The sequence below is a fragment of the Triturus cristatus genome, chromosome 6 (genome assembly GCF_964204655.1).
Source record: "Triturus cristatus chromosome 6, aTriCri1.1, whole genome shotgun sequence".
In the NCBI taxonomy this organism is placed as follows: domain Eukaryota; kingdom Metazoa; phylum Chordata; class Amphibia; order Caudata; family Salamandridae; genus Triturus; species Triturus cristatus.
The window spans coordinates 1,694,443,185-1,694,459,786 of NC_140589.1; the positions used below are offsets into that span (position 1 = coordinate 1,694,443,185).

Sequence of the window (16,602 nt, forward strand, 5' to 3'; positions counted from 1 at the left end):
ATTTTGCAAAGTTCCTATGACGCCGGTGGCATTATCAGAAGGATTTTCAGGTCTAGCCTAAGACAGTACATGCACTGTCTGTTGCTGGACGTTTCCTTACCTTACAGTGGATTTAGAGGCAGCTCTTTGCTTCCCTTTGGTTGCCTTCATTGTCACTCCATTTTTTCTAATTGATGGCTTGTGTGAGCTTTACTTCGACTGTGTAAGTTCGACCCTCCTCTGTAGCATCAATGCAATACTTGTGTCCCTCCACAGCTAATTTTTGTAGGACTCCTTTTTTCTTTCTAGTTAAGCACGCTAAGATATTGCATGTGTTTCCCAACTCAATTGGTGTCCATGGTGCTCTGTTTTAATTGTCTTTCATCTGTACACACATGCATTGCTTTTTCGCCTGTTTGCTTCTTGTTCATTTGCTCCCCCCTACTGTGTTCCTACCCCTCACCCTCCATGTTGCTTCCCCCCACCTGCACCCCCTTTTGGTTCGTGCCCCCTCCTGTTCTCCCCCTCCTCCAGTGTTGCCCCCTGCCCTCATTGCTACCCCCTCTGTCATTCCTTCTCTTCTCCCCCCTCCCATGTTGCATCTCTCCTGCCCGTGTTACCTTCTTTAGTGGTTACCAATCCAAATTGGATCGGCAAACAGAAAAACAAACTCTCATTATTCTAGAGTTGAGCGTATGCTTGGTATGCACGCCTTCAAAATGACCTGTCTGGCAGCATATGGGCTTTTTTCTGTGTTAAAAGCCATACTGCACAACATCTTGAATGTGTTACAACTTAGCTAACACAATTGGCAAAGCCAGTAGCATAGCTGCCAAGGTTTCAGATTGCTGTGTGTGACATTTTCATAATTTCAATGTAATTATGAGTGACATTTAACGACTATGAGTGACACTTTCTCTCGAGCATAATCAAGCCATGAAGATGAGGTAAACCTATAAATATCAGAAATTACACCCATTTGAGAAACGAGAAACATTAAGAAGATCTTAAAACTGCTGCATGCCCTCAGGGCACTGAGGGGCCAGACTGTACCAAACGGGGTGTGAGAGGCCACACTGCCTGCAAATGAGCCTCATGTTCCATAGCGCCCAGCCCACCCCCAGGCATGCCAGATCTGAAGGCATATGGCATTTTACTGTATTTTAAATACACAGGAACATGTGTTTTTTTAAAGAAGACTCAAGCTTGGAGTCAATACAAATGATCCCTGCTGCATGGATAATAATGAATGCAGCACGGAAGGGTAATCCTCTGCAGCTGGGAGAAACGTTTCCCGGTCTGTGCACGCCTGCGTGGGAGTGTTTTGGTCTGTGCATCTGCCATGCTGTAGATCAGCCTGGCACCCTGACCTCGCCACCCTGTTCCCTAGCAGAAGAACCTCTTCTGCAGAAAGGACGCAAGGTAAGTAATATCTGTCATAGCAGGAGAGGCAGCGAGTGCATGAGAAGCAGCCACGAGGGAAGCAAGGGATCTGTGAAGGTGTACAGTTCTCTGCAACCAAGGAACTTCATCACAATGCACGGCCTACCTAAGAATCCCAGAGCCTGCTACCCGTCAGCAAAAATGCCATCCCTCGTGCATAACTTAAATTACTTCCAGCACTGGCATTCCAAATAAATACGTATAGAACACTAAAATCGCAAGGGGCAAAACTATCTCCATATTTTTTATTTTTTTATTAAAATGAGGATTGATGTTATTTTATCCAGGACGGATATGAGGGTGGGCGAATCCATTAAGAACACTATAATTATGAAATCAGTAACTGTCCCAAAATATGTTGAGCATACCCCTTCGTGTACAATTGCAACGGGCTGTTCACAGGATCCCCACAAGCAAAGGTTGTGCAAAGACGATTTCAGAAGGTGTTTTAACCCCATGCTTTTGGTGAATACTGAGGAGTAGCTCCATCCTGTAGCGCTAGGTGCAGAGGATCACAGCAAAGCCTGTAAACTCACCGCCCATGATGTGGCTTCGGATCGAAGAAGATCGGGGTCTTCTAGTGCACAGGCCAGGCCTCCCCCTGAATGAGCAGGATGAACACAGCCCGCCCACTGCCAAAAGACGTACATTCGCTCAGTGATATAGCAGAGCAGCCAATAAACAACTTGAAAACTTTCCCTCAGCCTGTCTCCAGCCACAGTAAAGTATCCAAACAGCCAATTACAAGCAAGCAGTGAGATGGTCCAGGACAGCCCAATGACAAGGCACCATCCAACCAATCCACGGGGAGCAGATTAGTTTAATAAAGCCTCGCGCCACCACTGACACAATTTATCTTTAATTAAACACATAGCGTGGTTGCTATAGTAACAAATACACGCCGACAGCACTGAGCGGCCAAGTAAATACATTGATTTGGGCAGGCTGCATGGAAAGCAGCAGAACAGCATGCATGTGCTGCTTTAATTCTTCAATCATGCAGCACCTTATATTTACACATTCTCAAAGCTCCTGTAATGCGTGACAATGTATTTTAGTGCGGATGCGGACACCAGCACTAGAATGCGTTAGTCTAACGCCCGATGCGTGCTACTTGGCAGGGCTGCAGTAGGCCCCAAAGGTGAGACCTATTGACTTAGCAAAAACTTGTTTTTTTGGTGAGGGTAGAACGTGAAAGTGCCTCTAATGCAGAGCTCAGCCCAAAGCCTGGCTCCCACTTCTCGTATGGTGCTTTAGAAGTTGGCAGGCCTAGATCTCTGTACTGGAGTGAATGTTTGACATTGTTCAGCATTCTGTACATCACTTGTTATTTTTGTATTTTTCACCCCGAGTGGGACGGGTATGCCCATACGTGTGTCACGTGCTGTCCATGCCACTGGAGTCAAGCTAGCCTGGCTGATATGGGGCGATACCCCAAAACTGTTCCAAGGAGGCTTGTTTCCGGTCCAGGGAGGACCTGGCCTGGCAGTTCGTGCTGGACTGTTCCCATGGGATTCTGGATCCGGACTAATTTGCATATAGCTGAGTTTAAATTGAAATGGCATGGGGAGCAAAAAAAAGCGATGGATTTAGGCCCAGATCTCTGTACTGGGGTGAATGTTTGACATTGTTCAGCATTCTGTCCATCAATTGTTCTTTTTGCATATGTCCCCCGAGTGGGATGCTTATTCCCAGAAGTGGGTCCCGTGCTCCTCATGCCACTGGAGTCAAGCTAGTCTTGGCTGATATGGGTTGATACGCCGCAACCTGTCCCAAAATGCTTGTTTCCGGTCCAGGAAGGACCTGGCTTGGCAGTTCGGGCTGGACTGTTCCCATTGGGTGCAGGGTCAAGACTGATTTGCATATGGCTGGGTTTAAACTGGAATGGCATGAGGATCAAAAAACGATAAACTTAGGCCCAGATCTGTGTACTGGGGTGAATGCTTGACATTGTTTAGCTTTCTGTCCATCAATTTTATTTTTTTGCCTCTGTGCCTCCCAAACCTATCTTGAGGTCCACTCTGACACCGGAGCAGGCTTCCAACTCTGCATCCAAATTCATACCAGTATCCTTGACATTGATTCCAGGCTTGATGCAACTGGTGCCAGAAGTAGACCCTACCCAGTAGGCCCAACTAACTCTGAGCCGAATAAGTCTCAGGCCCAACTGAGATATCGCTCCGAAGTCATACCGATGCATCCGGTCCCAGTCTAAACCTATTCAGAACCATGCCTTTACCTTGGAGCCACACCCCAGTACTCCAACAATTTATGGGTTCCGACTGGTCAGAGTCAAACCAGCCTTTGGAGATGACAATGGAGATGATGCAGATTATTTCCCCCCGCTCTATGATGATGACTTGGACTTGCAGAAGGACAGTGAGTTGGACACTATCCTGGACACTGGGTTATGTTCTTTCCTGGGCCATCAATAGAAGAGAGTTCCACCTATCCTTTTTCATGGTAATGAGACAGACAGTGAAGGTATTGATAAACGTTTTGCAACTTGGACTGCCTTCCTCCAAACCCTTACTACCATTCAGTGAAACCCAAGCTGCCACCCTTGTGGACAGCTGGTCAAAGCCTTGTTCCTGCCCTCCGGTGAACAGGTGACCCTGACTTCTTGACACAGCACCCTAAACCAAAAAGGTTGGTTGTTCAGGCTTCCACCAGTAGAGTGGACCTCAATTAATTTTCTCTGACTCACCCAGAGTAAATATTTATCGAGGCAGTCGAGAAACAAATGTTTTCAGTGGTAGCCTATCCCTCTGGTCAGTCAATGCCCGCTTTTTACTGCAGAGATATTCCCATGCTTTATGGGTTATAGTTGGCAAGATCTTGCCAGCAGTCCCTGTGCAATTTTGTGCCAACCTGGCTAAAACCATCCAGGATGGTTAGGATGGCACAAAATGTATAATTTATTCTGGGTTGGACACTACTGACTGCTTGGGCAGAGCAGTTAGCCCTAGTGTGGTGATTTGGCGGCATGCTTGTATTAGATCCACAGGCCTCTCACGTAATATGCAGGCCTCTTTGATGAGATGCCATTTGATGGATCTTGCCTGTGTGGCGAAAAGGCTGGTTACGTGTTTGAACGCTTACAGAAAGCTGGACCGCAGTGCTTTTCTTGGGACTTTCTATCCCTGCAAGACCGTACTCTCAACAGTTTTCCCCCTTTCGAGGCATACCAGCAACGCCAGGGACCACCAGCCCTGCACCAGGCACTGAAATCCTCTCAGTGTCGGGCGGTTATCAAGAAGGCACGCTTCAGGCCAACAGGTACAGCTCGCTTCCCTGCCCCTCCGGCTTCAGCCTCCAGGCTGCTTAATTTGCCTTTAGCGGCACACGCCCACCTAATGAGGGCAGAATCAGACATTTCCTCTAAGGGTGGCAAAATATAACAGTCTACATGTGGTTTCTTTAGATCATTCATTGAGGTGATACCATGCTGCCCTGCTCTTCTTTTTAGACCTGCTGCATCTTCCACACTCATCATAGCGTCTTTTGGAGGAGCACCTATGCATCTTGCTACAATAAGTTCAGGCACTTTTGTCCAAAGGAGCCATAGAGAGGGTTCTAAAAGAAGGGTAGGGGCCCAAGTCCCATTTTAGATCTCTGAATGCCTTCGTACAGAAGGACAAATTCAAGATCCTCATGTTGGCCAAGTTTCTATCTATCCTCAATCCAGGTGACTGGAATGGTGGCTTTGGACCTGCAGGACACCTGCTTTTATGTATCCGTCCTGCAGTCCCACAGAAACAACCTGGGGCTCAAGGTAGGCCAGGAGCATTTTCAATTTGGTGTACTCCCCTTCTGGCTAACTAGTGCCCCTCATGTGTTCACAAAAGGGTTGGCAGTGTTTGCAGCACATTTTCAGAGGTTGGGGATTCCAGTTGCCTCCTACCTTGACAACTGACTATTGAAGGCAGGCTCGCCACAGTCCGTCTTTGACCACCTCCAGACGATAATTTTGAGGTTTCATTTAAATGTGCCAAAATCGCAACGAGTCCTTCAGAGGCTCCATTTCGTTGTAGCCATACTGGATACAGGGCAGTTTCGGCCCTTACCTCCATCACGTATCCAGAACATTTAGACTATGATCCAGATGTTTCAGCATCAATCCTGGGTCTCGGTGAGAGGCTCTGATGCTTGTGGGCCTGCTGCTTGTTCCATATGCAGGCTCTGCAGTGGGACCTGAAGTCTCAGAGGGCCCTGAATTTCAAATTGCATCCAGGTTTGTAGGAGACTGCACAAAACCTGCAGTGGTGGATGCTTAACCACAATTGCTGTATTGCTGTGGGATGGGGAGGTCATCTGGGAGAGGTGTAGATCACCGGACTCTGGTCACCGGAAGATACTTGTTCCACATCAACCTATTGGAGTTGTGGGCTATTTGTCTGGCATTGAAAGCCTTTCTACTATCCATCCAAGCAAGGGGGTGCTGGTTCAGGTTCTCAGATCATCCCCACCACCACCATGTGGTCCTGCAACAAGTGGGGGGGGTCCTGTGCTATGAGGCACTTGGTCTCTAGAGCTGACTGGATCTTTGAATGAGGGATCTCTCAACAACAGAGTGGATGAACCCAGCTGGTGATGTCTGGTGTATCACAAATGACAGTTAAACACCAAGGTAGCACAGGACATCTTCCGGTAATAGAAAGAACCGTGGCTAGATCTTGTTAGCACCACCAAGAACATGTAGTGTAAAAACTTTTTGCATGCTGGAGTTTTCGATAGGGCTATCTCTCAGAGACACATTCTGGACGGAGTGTCACACAGGGCTCCTGTCTGCCTTACATCTTCTGCCTCCCGCAATCCCGAGTTCTGAAGAAGTTGGAGAAAGACTGGGTCCAAGCCATCCTAGTTGCCCCAAATTGGGCACCTAGTGTGTGGTACCTGGAAATTGAGGACATGATAATTTGTTCTCTGACCAGTCTACTGCTTCCGGAGGATCTCCTGTTGCAGCAGCAGGACAGGGTACTGCATCCGAACTTGCACAATTTGCACCCCAGTTTATGGAGACTGAATCGTGGCAGTTGACTGTGTTCTATCTTCCTCCTTTTGTGGATGTCATCCTTGCTGTCAAGGGTTCCTATAAAAAGTCTGGCTACTCCGGATGCTGGGACTAGTTTTTAGCCTGGTGTTGCACCCACATTATAGGCCGGTTACGGGCTAAGCTGTTGGATGTCTTGTTGTTCGTTTTATGTCTAGCCCAGTAAAGTTATTCATCAGACCTTTCTGTCTTTTTACATTCCCTTGTTAAAATCACCTCTTCTTATGAGGTTTATAAAAGGTTTGACAATTTTTTTTTCCCTCCCAAACCGTTTGTGATGCCACAGTGGGATCTTAATTTGGTCCTCACTTTCCTTCGGTGCAAACCGGTTAAAGCAATGCATATGTATCTACTACATCTCCTGACTCTGAAGACTGTGTTCTTGGTCGCTGTAATTTCGGCCCCTTGTATGAGAAAACTCCAAGCTCTTTTGGTGTAGCCACCTTATTACACTGCCCTTTTCCCCGATAAAGTGCTGACGAGTACCAGAGAACCCCTTGTTGCCAAAAGTTGTGACTAATTTTCATGAGCAATGTATCACTCTCCCAACGATCTTTGCTCTGTCTCACCCCTCAATAGAGGAGAGATGCCATTGGCCAGACCCTGAAAGAGCTTTAAGCTTTCACACTGATTGCACCAAAAACTATTCGGTGGATAGCCGGCTCTTTGTGAAGTTTTCTGGGGCAAAGAATGGCAAGGCAGTGCAGAAAGTGACTCTGTCAAGGTAGATAGTCCTCTGCATTAAGATGTGCTACACAGTGGCCAAGAAGTGTTGAGGGTCTGAAATGTTGAGGCTCATTTCTACCAGGGCCATGGCTGCTACCACTACGCTGGCATGCGGAGTACCTTTCTTTGACATTTGTCAGGCCATGAAGTCGCCATCACTGCACACATTCACTGAGCACTGCTGCCATGACAGCCAATCCGATGGGAAGGGCATTTTGCCTGTTTGGTCATGCAGAACTTTTTGGTCTAAACACTCCACAGATCTACCACCATGGGAGGTACTGCTTGGTATCTAGTCTAAAGGTGAGGAATCTGCAGTTAAAAATCTCCATCAGAAGAACAAATTACTTACCTTCGGTAACATTCTTTCTGGTGGATAACTTATCTAATCGCATTTTGCTCACCACCCTCCCCGTTCAATGGAACAGTCTCTTTTCTTCATCCGAAAAGAGCACAAATTAGAGATCTGCACACTGGTAACTAATTAGTGTTCGTCTTGGCCTCCAAGGGCGCACACAGAGTCCAGAAAGTAACTGACATAGTTGTGCAAGGATGTTGCTGATATGCAGCTCCACCACTTCCGGGGCTGAACAAAGTCAAGGCAGAGCTGCACAGTGCAACCTATGGGCACACGAGCAATGCTTCTTAAGTCTTATGGATCCGGTTTTCACCTGGGGATATTCTAAAGGTGAAAAATCTGTGGTTAGATAGAGTATCCACCAGAAAGAGCATTACCGAAAGTAACTTCTTCTCTGGGCACAAATGTGTACATTAGGTGCAGGTAATATTCACCTCCCAGTGCAAATTTAAAATGAAAGTTGCAGCCTGAAAATATTGGTGGAGTCTAGTTGAGACAGGATCCTGAAAAACCTGTCACTGGTTATAAGCCGGGAAGCCGTGGCTACTCTGTTGAGCGCTACTCTTATTTTCTCGCACCTTGCTTTGCAGTAGCCCTCCACAACCTTCAAGCGTCTTCACACTCTGCTGCATGACTGAGATGCCTGGATTTTATATTTGTGGCTGTGGAACTGTGGCGTGATGATGTGAAAGAGTGAGAAGGAGAGTGCATGAGGTGGTGTGATGTTGGTGTGTGTCTGGGTGTATTGTTGTTTGACAATTGGTGATTGCCCAAGGATAAACAGACCGCTAATCTTCTCTTGGTGTTGCCTTTTGTTTTCCAAAAGTAGAAAAAAAAAATCCATTGCGTGGTCCACACCGTCTTTTTGCTGTCATCATCCGCAACATCCTTAATCAAGGATCGACTCAAATTGCTCAATCTATCAAGCACTGATTGCGCATATGTTAAACAGGTGCTCCTGTTGTCTCCTGAGGGAATCGCCCGGACTTTGCTGCTGTCTCCTCCCTTGCCCTGCTGCTGCCCTTTGTGTCGGTCTCCCCTCGCCGCCGCCACTCCATCAACGCGGCTGACGAGAGGGGTAGACCACAGGACCCAGAAGGCTTAGCGGCGCTCAGCCGTTAGCGAGACTTTCGCGCCAGGCGGCGCTTGAAATTGACGAGCGCCCCGGCAGAGCGGGTGCTCCTGTTGTCTCCTGAGGGAATCGCCCGGACTTTGCTGCTGTCTCCTCCCTTGCCCTGCTGCTGCCCTTTGTGTCGGTCTCCCCTCGCCGCCGCCACTCCATCAACGCGGCTGACGAGAGGGGTGGACCACAGGACCCAGAAGGCTTAGCGGCGCTCAGCCGTTAGCGGGACTTTCGCGCCAGGCGGCGCTTGAAATTGACGAGCGCCCCGGCAGAGCGGGTGCTCCTGTTGTCTCCTGAGGGAATCGCCCGAACTTTGCTGCTGTCTCCTCCCTTGCCCTGCTGCTGCCCTTTGTGTCGGTCTCCCCTCGCCGCCGCCACTCCATCAACGCGGCTGACGAGAGGGGTGGACCACAGGACCCAGAAGGCTTAGCGGCGCTCAGCCGTTAGCGGGACTTTCGCGCCAGGCGGCGCTTGAAATTGACGAGCGCCCCCGCTTCGCGGGCACGCGCGCGGGCACCGCCGGGCTAAGCCCGGACAAAGGGCGGGCCGTCTGTGGCCGTCAGGGGCCACAAGAGGCCGGGCCGGGCTACCCCACTGACATTTTCGCAACTGGATATATCAGCAATCAAGGTACTGTGACACAAGTCTGATATGCATTCTAAATCCCTGACTTATCTCATGTGTCTGAATCGGTTGACATTCTGATTTACAAGCTTATCGGTCATCCCCCCTCACAGCTTTGTGTCAACTAACACTTAAGGGATCAACTGTAAAATTTTGTGCAATTGTGTGTACTTTACACTTTGGTTGTAACTATGAAACGCAATGGTAAAAATGCTAGCCTATCTATTTCACGCCCAACAACTAGGCAACAGACTACAACTGCGCAACCCCTCCCAAGCTTGACAGCTATTGATAAAATGCTGCAGCAGACAATTGGAGCCGTGGCTTCGGCCATAGAAAATACAGAGCGGCGTTTATCAATTACTCCTGCAATTCCCCCTTCTTCTCAAATAGTGGAGAATGTCTCAATTGCCACAACTAACGCCCTTGATCTTAATTCCTCTTTTATTTGTTCCTTCGCTGATCTACCCTGCGCACAGCCCACTTCTAGTGATACGCACGCCTTCCAGGTTCCCAACTCCCCGCGTCACCCTCCTCCCAATAAGGCTCCTGTGACTCGTAATTTAGTCAAGAAATCTAGGGTTAGGAAGAACAAAACACTAAGGAAGTATAAGCCTCCAATTAATTCCTCTGCACCGATTGATAGTTCTCCTACCCTGCCCCCCACGCAGGCTCCTTTGTGGGCCACTCATATGATTTTAGATCTTCAGGCCCATATCGAACATCTACTTGGTTCCCATTTTAAATCCCTCCTGTCTAGGTTGGACAGATTGGTCTCCACCATTAACAACGCCGGCTTTGGCAAAACCAAGCAGCCTACAGACTCCATAAACTTCCCCCCCTGTCCTGATCTCGCCGACAACAACGTTTCCGCCGCCATTGAAACCTTCCCTGCCCCCCCTCAAATAGTTGACATGATTGCTCCCGCTGCAACTATTTCTCTGACTAGGACTACAGACCCAGAAAGTTCCAGAACACAGAGGGAGATTACCAATGCGGGGGAAAAATACCCAGACAGTCGAGCTAGAGATCATAGAAATACTCCTATTGAGGGATCTAACACTGCTCTACCCTGTATTGACTTGCCACCTGAATCTCTCCCGTATGTTGTTGTGCTTGCTGGTGTTCCCCCCCTAACCGAAGGGAAGAACGAGGATTTCTCGGATCTAAAAAACAAATGTATACACTGGTTCAATTTAAACAGCCCCCTCCCCTATAACATCTCTGGAGAAATTCTGGGTGTTCGGAGACTAGATTGGATCGGGCCTACTCCTAAGTCCATCATAGGAAATTGTGTCATTGTCAATTTTAGACATCCACTTGCTGTAAATTATATCTGCAACAGGACACCCTTTAGACCTAACACTCAAATCATCCCATTACATCTGTCATATTTCTATCCAGCTCCACAGCATAGAGTAGGACAGATCAGGGGTATGAGTTGGGCGGGGGGCCAAAACAAATTGTACCCTAGATCAGTGGAAGAGACCCAGAATATGCCCTTGTTGTCATTTTTTGCTCAAAAAAATAGATTCAGTGTGTTGGAGGAGGTGGACTGACCAGTCGTGTACTCGAGTCCTGTACCCCAACCTGACTAAGCTATGGGCGTCCAATCAGCTGTAGAAAAGGATAGATATGTGAGTGCAATTTTAGAATCTCTGCCAGCATCTTCTCCCCTGACCGTAAGAGTGGAAATAAAACAAACCACCCATGAAGACTTGGTTGTTCCCCCCGATGATCTTCTGTGTAATGTCAACCTTCCGGGCGCCACAACAGTAACAAACCCTCAAACAACTGAAGTCTGCACAGATCCTACGCCTGGCGACCCAGTAAAAAGGAATAGAGCACTAGGCGAGGGAATAAAAATATTGTCTTGGAATGTGGCGGGGATAAAAAACAAGTTATCTAACTTGGAATGGAGTAATTTTGTAGGTACTCATGACATCTGCCTTATGCAAGAAACGTGGGCCACCGAAGAAAATTCAAGGATTGGTTATGCCACTTTCGACACTTTGGCAACCACAAGTGGCAGAGGGAGGCCTTCGGGTGGTCTTTCAATTTGGGTAGGGACTCATTTGGGAGCCCAGGCAACCGTGATTCCAACTAACTCCCTGGATGTTCAATGCGTCCTCTTAACCCTAAAAGACAAACCATCTGTTGCCTTAATAAACGTCTATTCAAGGCCAGTCAAGAATGGCCAAGAATCTGGTGTAATAGATGCATTAAAGCATTTTATATTGTCTTTAGACCCCCCACCGCAATTAATAATAGGAGGCGACCTTAACTGCCAATTTGAACCCCTTGAGTCTCCTAATACGGGCGAGCCAGACGAAGAAGATCAGTTCTGGCATATACGTGAATCACAGATGTCTCCTGTCAGAGCCTGGACTCCGCTCGTCCTTCAAATTAAATCTCTAACTCTTGCACTTTCCCTAAGGGCCTGTAATGGGAGATTGGAACCCGATTGCCCAGGCCATCCCACGTTCAACAGACCAGGCCAAAACTCTAATATCGACTATATATTAATGGAGGCAAGACATTGGGGCAATTTATTAGAGTTTGAAATCCACCCCAGGCAAGATAGCGACCACAACGCCCTTGTTCTGACTTTGAAACCGGGTAGTTTTGGTCTAACTAACCCTCCTCCCAACTCAAATAGCCCTATACTCCCGGTACTCCTCTCTAATAATAGGAGGAGAATAAAATGGCCCTATTTTTTGAAATCCCCTGCTAAACTTGCGCAAGTATATCAGACAGCTTTGCCATCTCTCTCCGCAATGGGGGATGTAGGTATAGACAACCTGAGTGACTCAACTAAGATCCATACCCACTTAGTTAATAATTTGAGGGGCCTATTTAACCCAGTGGGAAACAAACAACACCAGCCTAGATCACACCCCTGGTACAAGGAACCCTGTAGAAAAGCAAAAAAGGACTTGCTCGCGGCAATCAAAGGTAATGACAGGACCAACATAAAGAAACTTCGTCTAGACTATAAGAAGGCTATCGCCAGGGGGAAGATGGATTGGGAGGAGCAAAGATGGGAGGATCTAAGATTAGCTCTTATATGTAGAGATCCCAAGGCGTTTTGGGCCACTGTGAACTCTGACGGGAATGGGGTAGTACCATCCCTTGGTACAAACATAGCTCCACAAGTCTGGGAATCCCACTTTGGGGAACTGTATGGGGATTCGGAGGACCTTTCTTCTACAGACATGTCTCTCGAGACTAGTTTGATGAGAGGAATTGATTCTAGCATATCTAATGCTGAGATTCATCCTCGCCCCTTTATTTTAGCACCTTCACATGTATACCAGCCTCAACCATCGTTGACGGGCGTAGCCACTCCTGTGACAGAACTTCCTGCGACTATCACTCTTAAAGAAGTAGAAATCGCAATAAACAAGCTCCTTTCTAACAAAGCACCTGGCCTGGATAAAATACCACCGGACTTATACCGCTCCCAACCAAAAATCTGGGCCCCGTATTTGGTGGTACTATTCAATTCCATTCTGATGGGGGCCGCTTTGCCAGACACTTGGTTGGGCGCGGAGATAGTTCCCATATTCAAAAAAGGCTGCCCATTGAAGCCGGCTAATTATAGACCAATTAGCCTCATTGACACCACTCAGAAACTAATGGGCAGGATTATCTTGGATAGAATACAGGAATGGGTGGATGATAACAACATTTTGACTACATTACAGGCAGGGTTCAGATCTGGGATTTCCACCATTGACCAGATCTTCCGGCTCCAGGTTCTATATTGGAAAAGTGGAGAGTAGAGGGTGGCAGCCTCTACCTCATCTTTGTGGACCTGCGAGCTGCCTTTGATCTTGTCCCAAGAGAAAAACTATGGGAAGTCCTGGCAGAAATGGGTCTCCCACCCTACCTGTTGGATATCTTGACTAGATTTCACAGTGGTAATTATGCCCAGGTTAGATGCGGGAGACATGGCGATTTATCCTCACGTTTTCCCGTAAGGAAGGGAGTGCGCCAAGGATGCGTTTTGGCCCCAACATTGTTCAGCCTATACATTAATGGTCTTGTTACTCACCTGGCTGATGTCCCTAATAATGACGCCCCAAGATTGGCTACCGGCAGAGTGCCCGCTCTGATGTTTGCCGATGATACTCTGCTGATATCTAAAACATCATCGGGCATCCAGCGCATCTTGGATGGTTTCCTGGCATTCTGTACTTCCAGAGGCTTGGAGATTAATCTAGAAAAGACTAAATTCATGATCTTCAATCCTCCCAAACAGACTCGACCAAATCCTACCTTAAATGGCTCCCCCCTCGAGAGAGTCAGGACTTTTGTCTACCTTGGAATTACGTTGACCGAGAATTTTGATTGGGGACCTCAAATTGCAAAATCATGGCTGAGGCTGTCTCAAATAGCAGGGGGCCTTTGCAAAGTCCAGCAAGCCTCGGTATATAAACCAGCAGCTCCAGTAGCTGAAATATACCGATTGCAAGCTAGAACAGCTTCATTGTACGGGGCGGAGTTATGGGGCCATAAAAACATTGCCAAATTAACCCTGGTTGAGCAGGGCTTTATGAGAAGACTCGTTGGCCTTCCTGTAAGTACACCGCTCATCCCCCTACGCCTCGATCTGGGGCTAGAACCAATTGAAGACTTGGCAATTCTCCGACCCTTACTCTACTGGAAAAGGCTCTGGACGGTGCATGAACTGGCACCTTTCAGAGAAGAATTCCTAGAGGTCTGGCCATTAATTAAAAGTAAGAACATTTCATGGCTATCCCATATTAAGGCTCTCAGTGTAAAGATCGGCAGGACCGATCTCTGGGAACTACCGGAGGTAGCCTGCATACGGATTTCTAAACCTGATTTAAGAGGCCACATAAGGGAGCTGAGATTAGCAACCTTACATGGTTCAAGCTCTTTGGGGAAACTCACTAATGAGTTTCTCCTAGTAAAACTAGAAACAAGAGCAGAGGCCTTTCTTGATGTAATTTATCCGTCTCTTGCTAGGAAGCTTTATTTGCAGTTGAGGTATGGTACTTTACCGCTTAGAGTATTCACCTGCAAATGGACAAGATCGGAAAATGCAGTCTGCCCGGCATGTAATCATAGCAGTGAAGATATATGTCATGTCTTGTTTTTCTGTCCTGCATACCATTCAATAAGGAAAAAGTGGCTCATTCCCATTTGCAAGAACTTAGGGTTTAGACACTGCATGCTCGCATACAGGGTCTTAAGATATGATACTCACCCCCCAATTGTTTTTGCTATGTCTCGTTTTTTACATGGGTTCTGGCGCAGAAGGAAAAGTTTTCTTTAAACACTTTTGTCTTTTACCAAATGAGTCTTTTGATAACATCAGTTTAATACATTTTTTAACTATTGTATTAACTTGACACTATTTATTGTTTTAAATGAAATGTGTAATGTTCTTGTTATTTATTCTGTGCTTTTATGGTCTCCGACCGAAATAAAGTTATCAAAATGAAATGAAAATACCAATTGTGTGGCGTTCAGTGCTTCACAGGTGTGCAATTTGAGATTCATTCTGATCTACACCTTCCGAATAGAGACAAAGGTGCTAACGGCGAGTGTAATTCTCCATTCTGAGGTTAGAAAACAGTGCATGCGTGACTTGCGCCAGATCTGACCTAGCGAAAACCAGTGGAGCTCAGTTATTGGGACTGCGCATCCTGCGCCCTACTTGTAATCCTGTTTCAACTCTGACAGGAGTTTGAATCAAAACCGGCTGGCTCTTAAATACCAGCTCGCCATTTTACGGTTAGAATTTTAACTTTTAAGACATTGCCCTGATACTCTTTATACTTTTGTGCTGAAATGACAATCTGTTAACCTGCATAGTTCTGCGCTCAAGTTCAGTGCCTTATAAATTATATCACTTCCGCAAATAAGTAGGGGAAGCTTTCTATGATCTCCAGAAAGAATAGGTGTTTTATTTTATTACTAAATGTCACAACCTCATTTTATAATACTTTCTTTCCACTTTCAGGCCATTGCCATCATGGAAGTTGCACACGGCAAAGACCACCCGTATATTGCAGAGATCAGAAAGGAATTTGAAGAGCACTGAAGCTTTGAACTGGATGCAAGTCTCCTTTGTATTTAAAGTATTGTGCTGGATGCCTTTGATATGGATCTGTGATTAAGAGAATGCCTTCATATTTTATTTGTACTAAAGCATTTCTATAATCTTCAGTAATTTGGATGGAAATCTGGTGCTCTGGATTATTGCATTTTGCTCATTTTGAGGTTTATTTTGGACTTGATGCTGATATTTCACTATAAACTTTTGAATGTATTTTGTTTGTTTTTTATGAAAATGCAATGTTTTCATACGCCTTTTGAATGTTGCGGGAAAATGACCAAAGTTGTCTCTGCAAGTTTTCAAGCTCTGTAAAGAAATAAAAGGAATGAAGTCCTCATAATTCGCTTGGAATATTTATTTGTTTGCTAATTTTTTGTTATTTATTTAAGAGTTTTATATAGCGCTGGCCAGACCCGAAGGTATCGGAGCGCTTCACAACATTTATAATGAAGAAATCGAACACATAGTATGGCCGCCGAACAAACAGTAAAAACACTAGTTAACAAATGAGTCGCGACGCGTCCAGTTCAAGGCGGGGGTCAAAGGGGCGCGTTGAGAGGTAGGTGGTGTAGAAGCCTTCATTATCCACGTGGCTAAATGCTGCGATGCAAAAGACACACAATTGATGGACAGAATGCAGAACACATGAAAACATTCACCCCCAGACAAGAGATCTGGGTTAAATCCATCATTCTTTTGCTCACCATTCCACCCCACCCCAGTTTAGACCTGGCCAAATGCAAATCAGTCTTGACCCTGTGCCTCATGGGAACAGTCCAGCCCGAACTGCCAAGCCAGGTCTTCCCTGGACCAGAAACAAGCATCGTAGGACCGGTTTCGGGGTTTCACCCCTCATCAGCCAGTATAGATTGATTCCAGTGGCACAGTGAGCCCGGGACCCACGTCTGGGCATACCCGGCGCACTTAGGGCAAGGAAGCAAAAGACACACAATTGATGGACGGAATGCAGAACAAATAAAAACATTCACCCCCAGTCAAGAGATCTCCATGCCACTGGAGTCAAGCTATCCTGGCTGATGAGGGCTGAAAGCCCGTAACCAGTCCTCGGATGCTTGTTTCCAGTCCAGGGAGGACCTGGCCTGGCAGTTCGGGCTGGACTGTTCCCACTGGATGCAGGGTCAGGACTGATTTGCATATGGCTGGGTCCAAACTGGAATGGCATGGTGAGCAAATAAAAAAATGAT

General features: G+C 46.8%; 1 protein-coding gene across 1 annotated transcript in view; it reads left to right on the forward strand.

Annotated features, from left to right (window-relative positions):
- The window catches only part of SMYD2 (SET and MYND domain containing 2), a 267,680-nt gene extending 251,943 nt beyond the window's left edge, over positions 1 to 15,737 (forward strand). The window contains exon 12 of the mRNA XM_085612913.1: positions 15,302 to 15,737. Coding sequence (XP_085469039.1) covers positions 15,302 to 15,382 — 81 coding nt within the window. The 3' untranslated portion in view covers positions 15,383 to 15,737. The remainder of the gene's footprint in view (positions 1 to 15,301) is intronic.
- Positions 15,738 to 16,602: the final 865 nt, after the last annotated feature.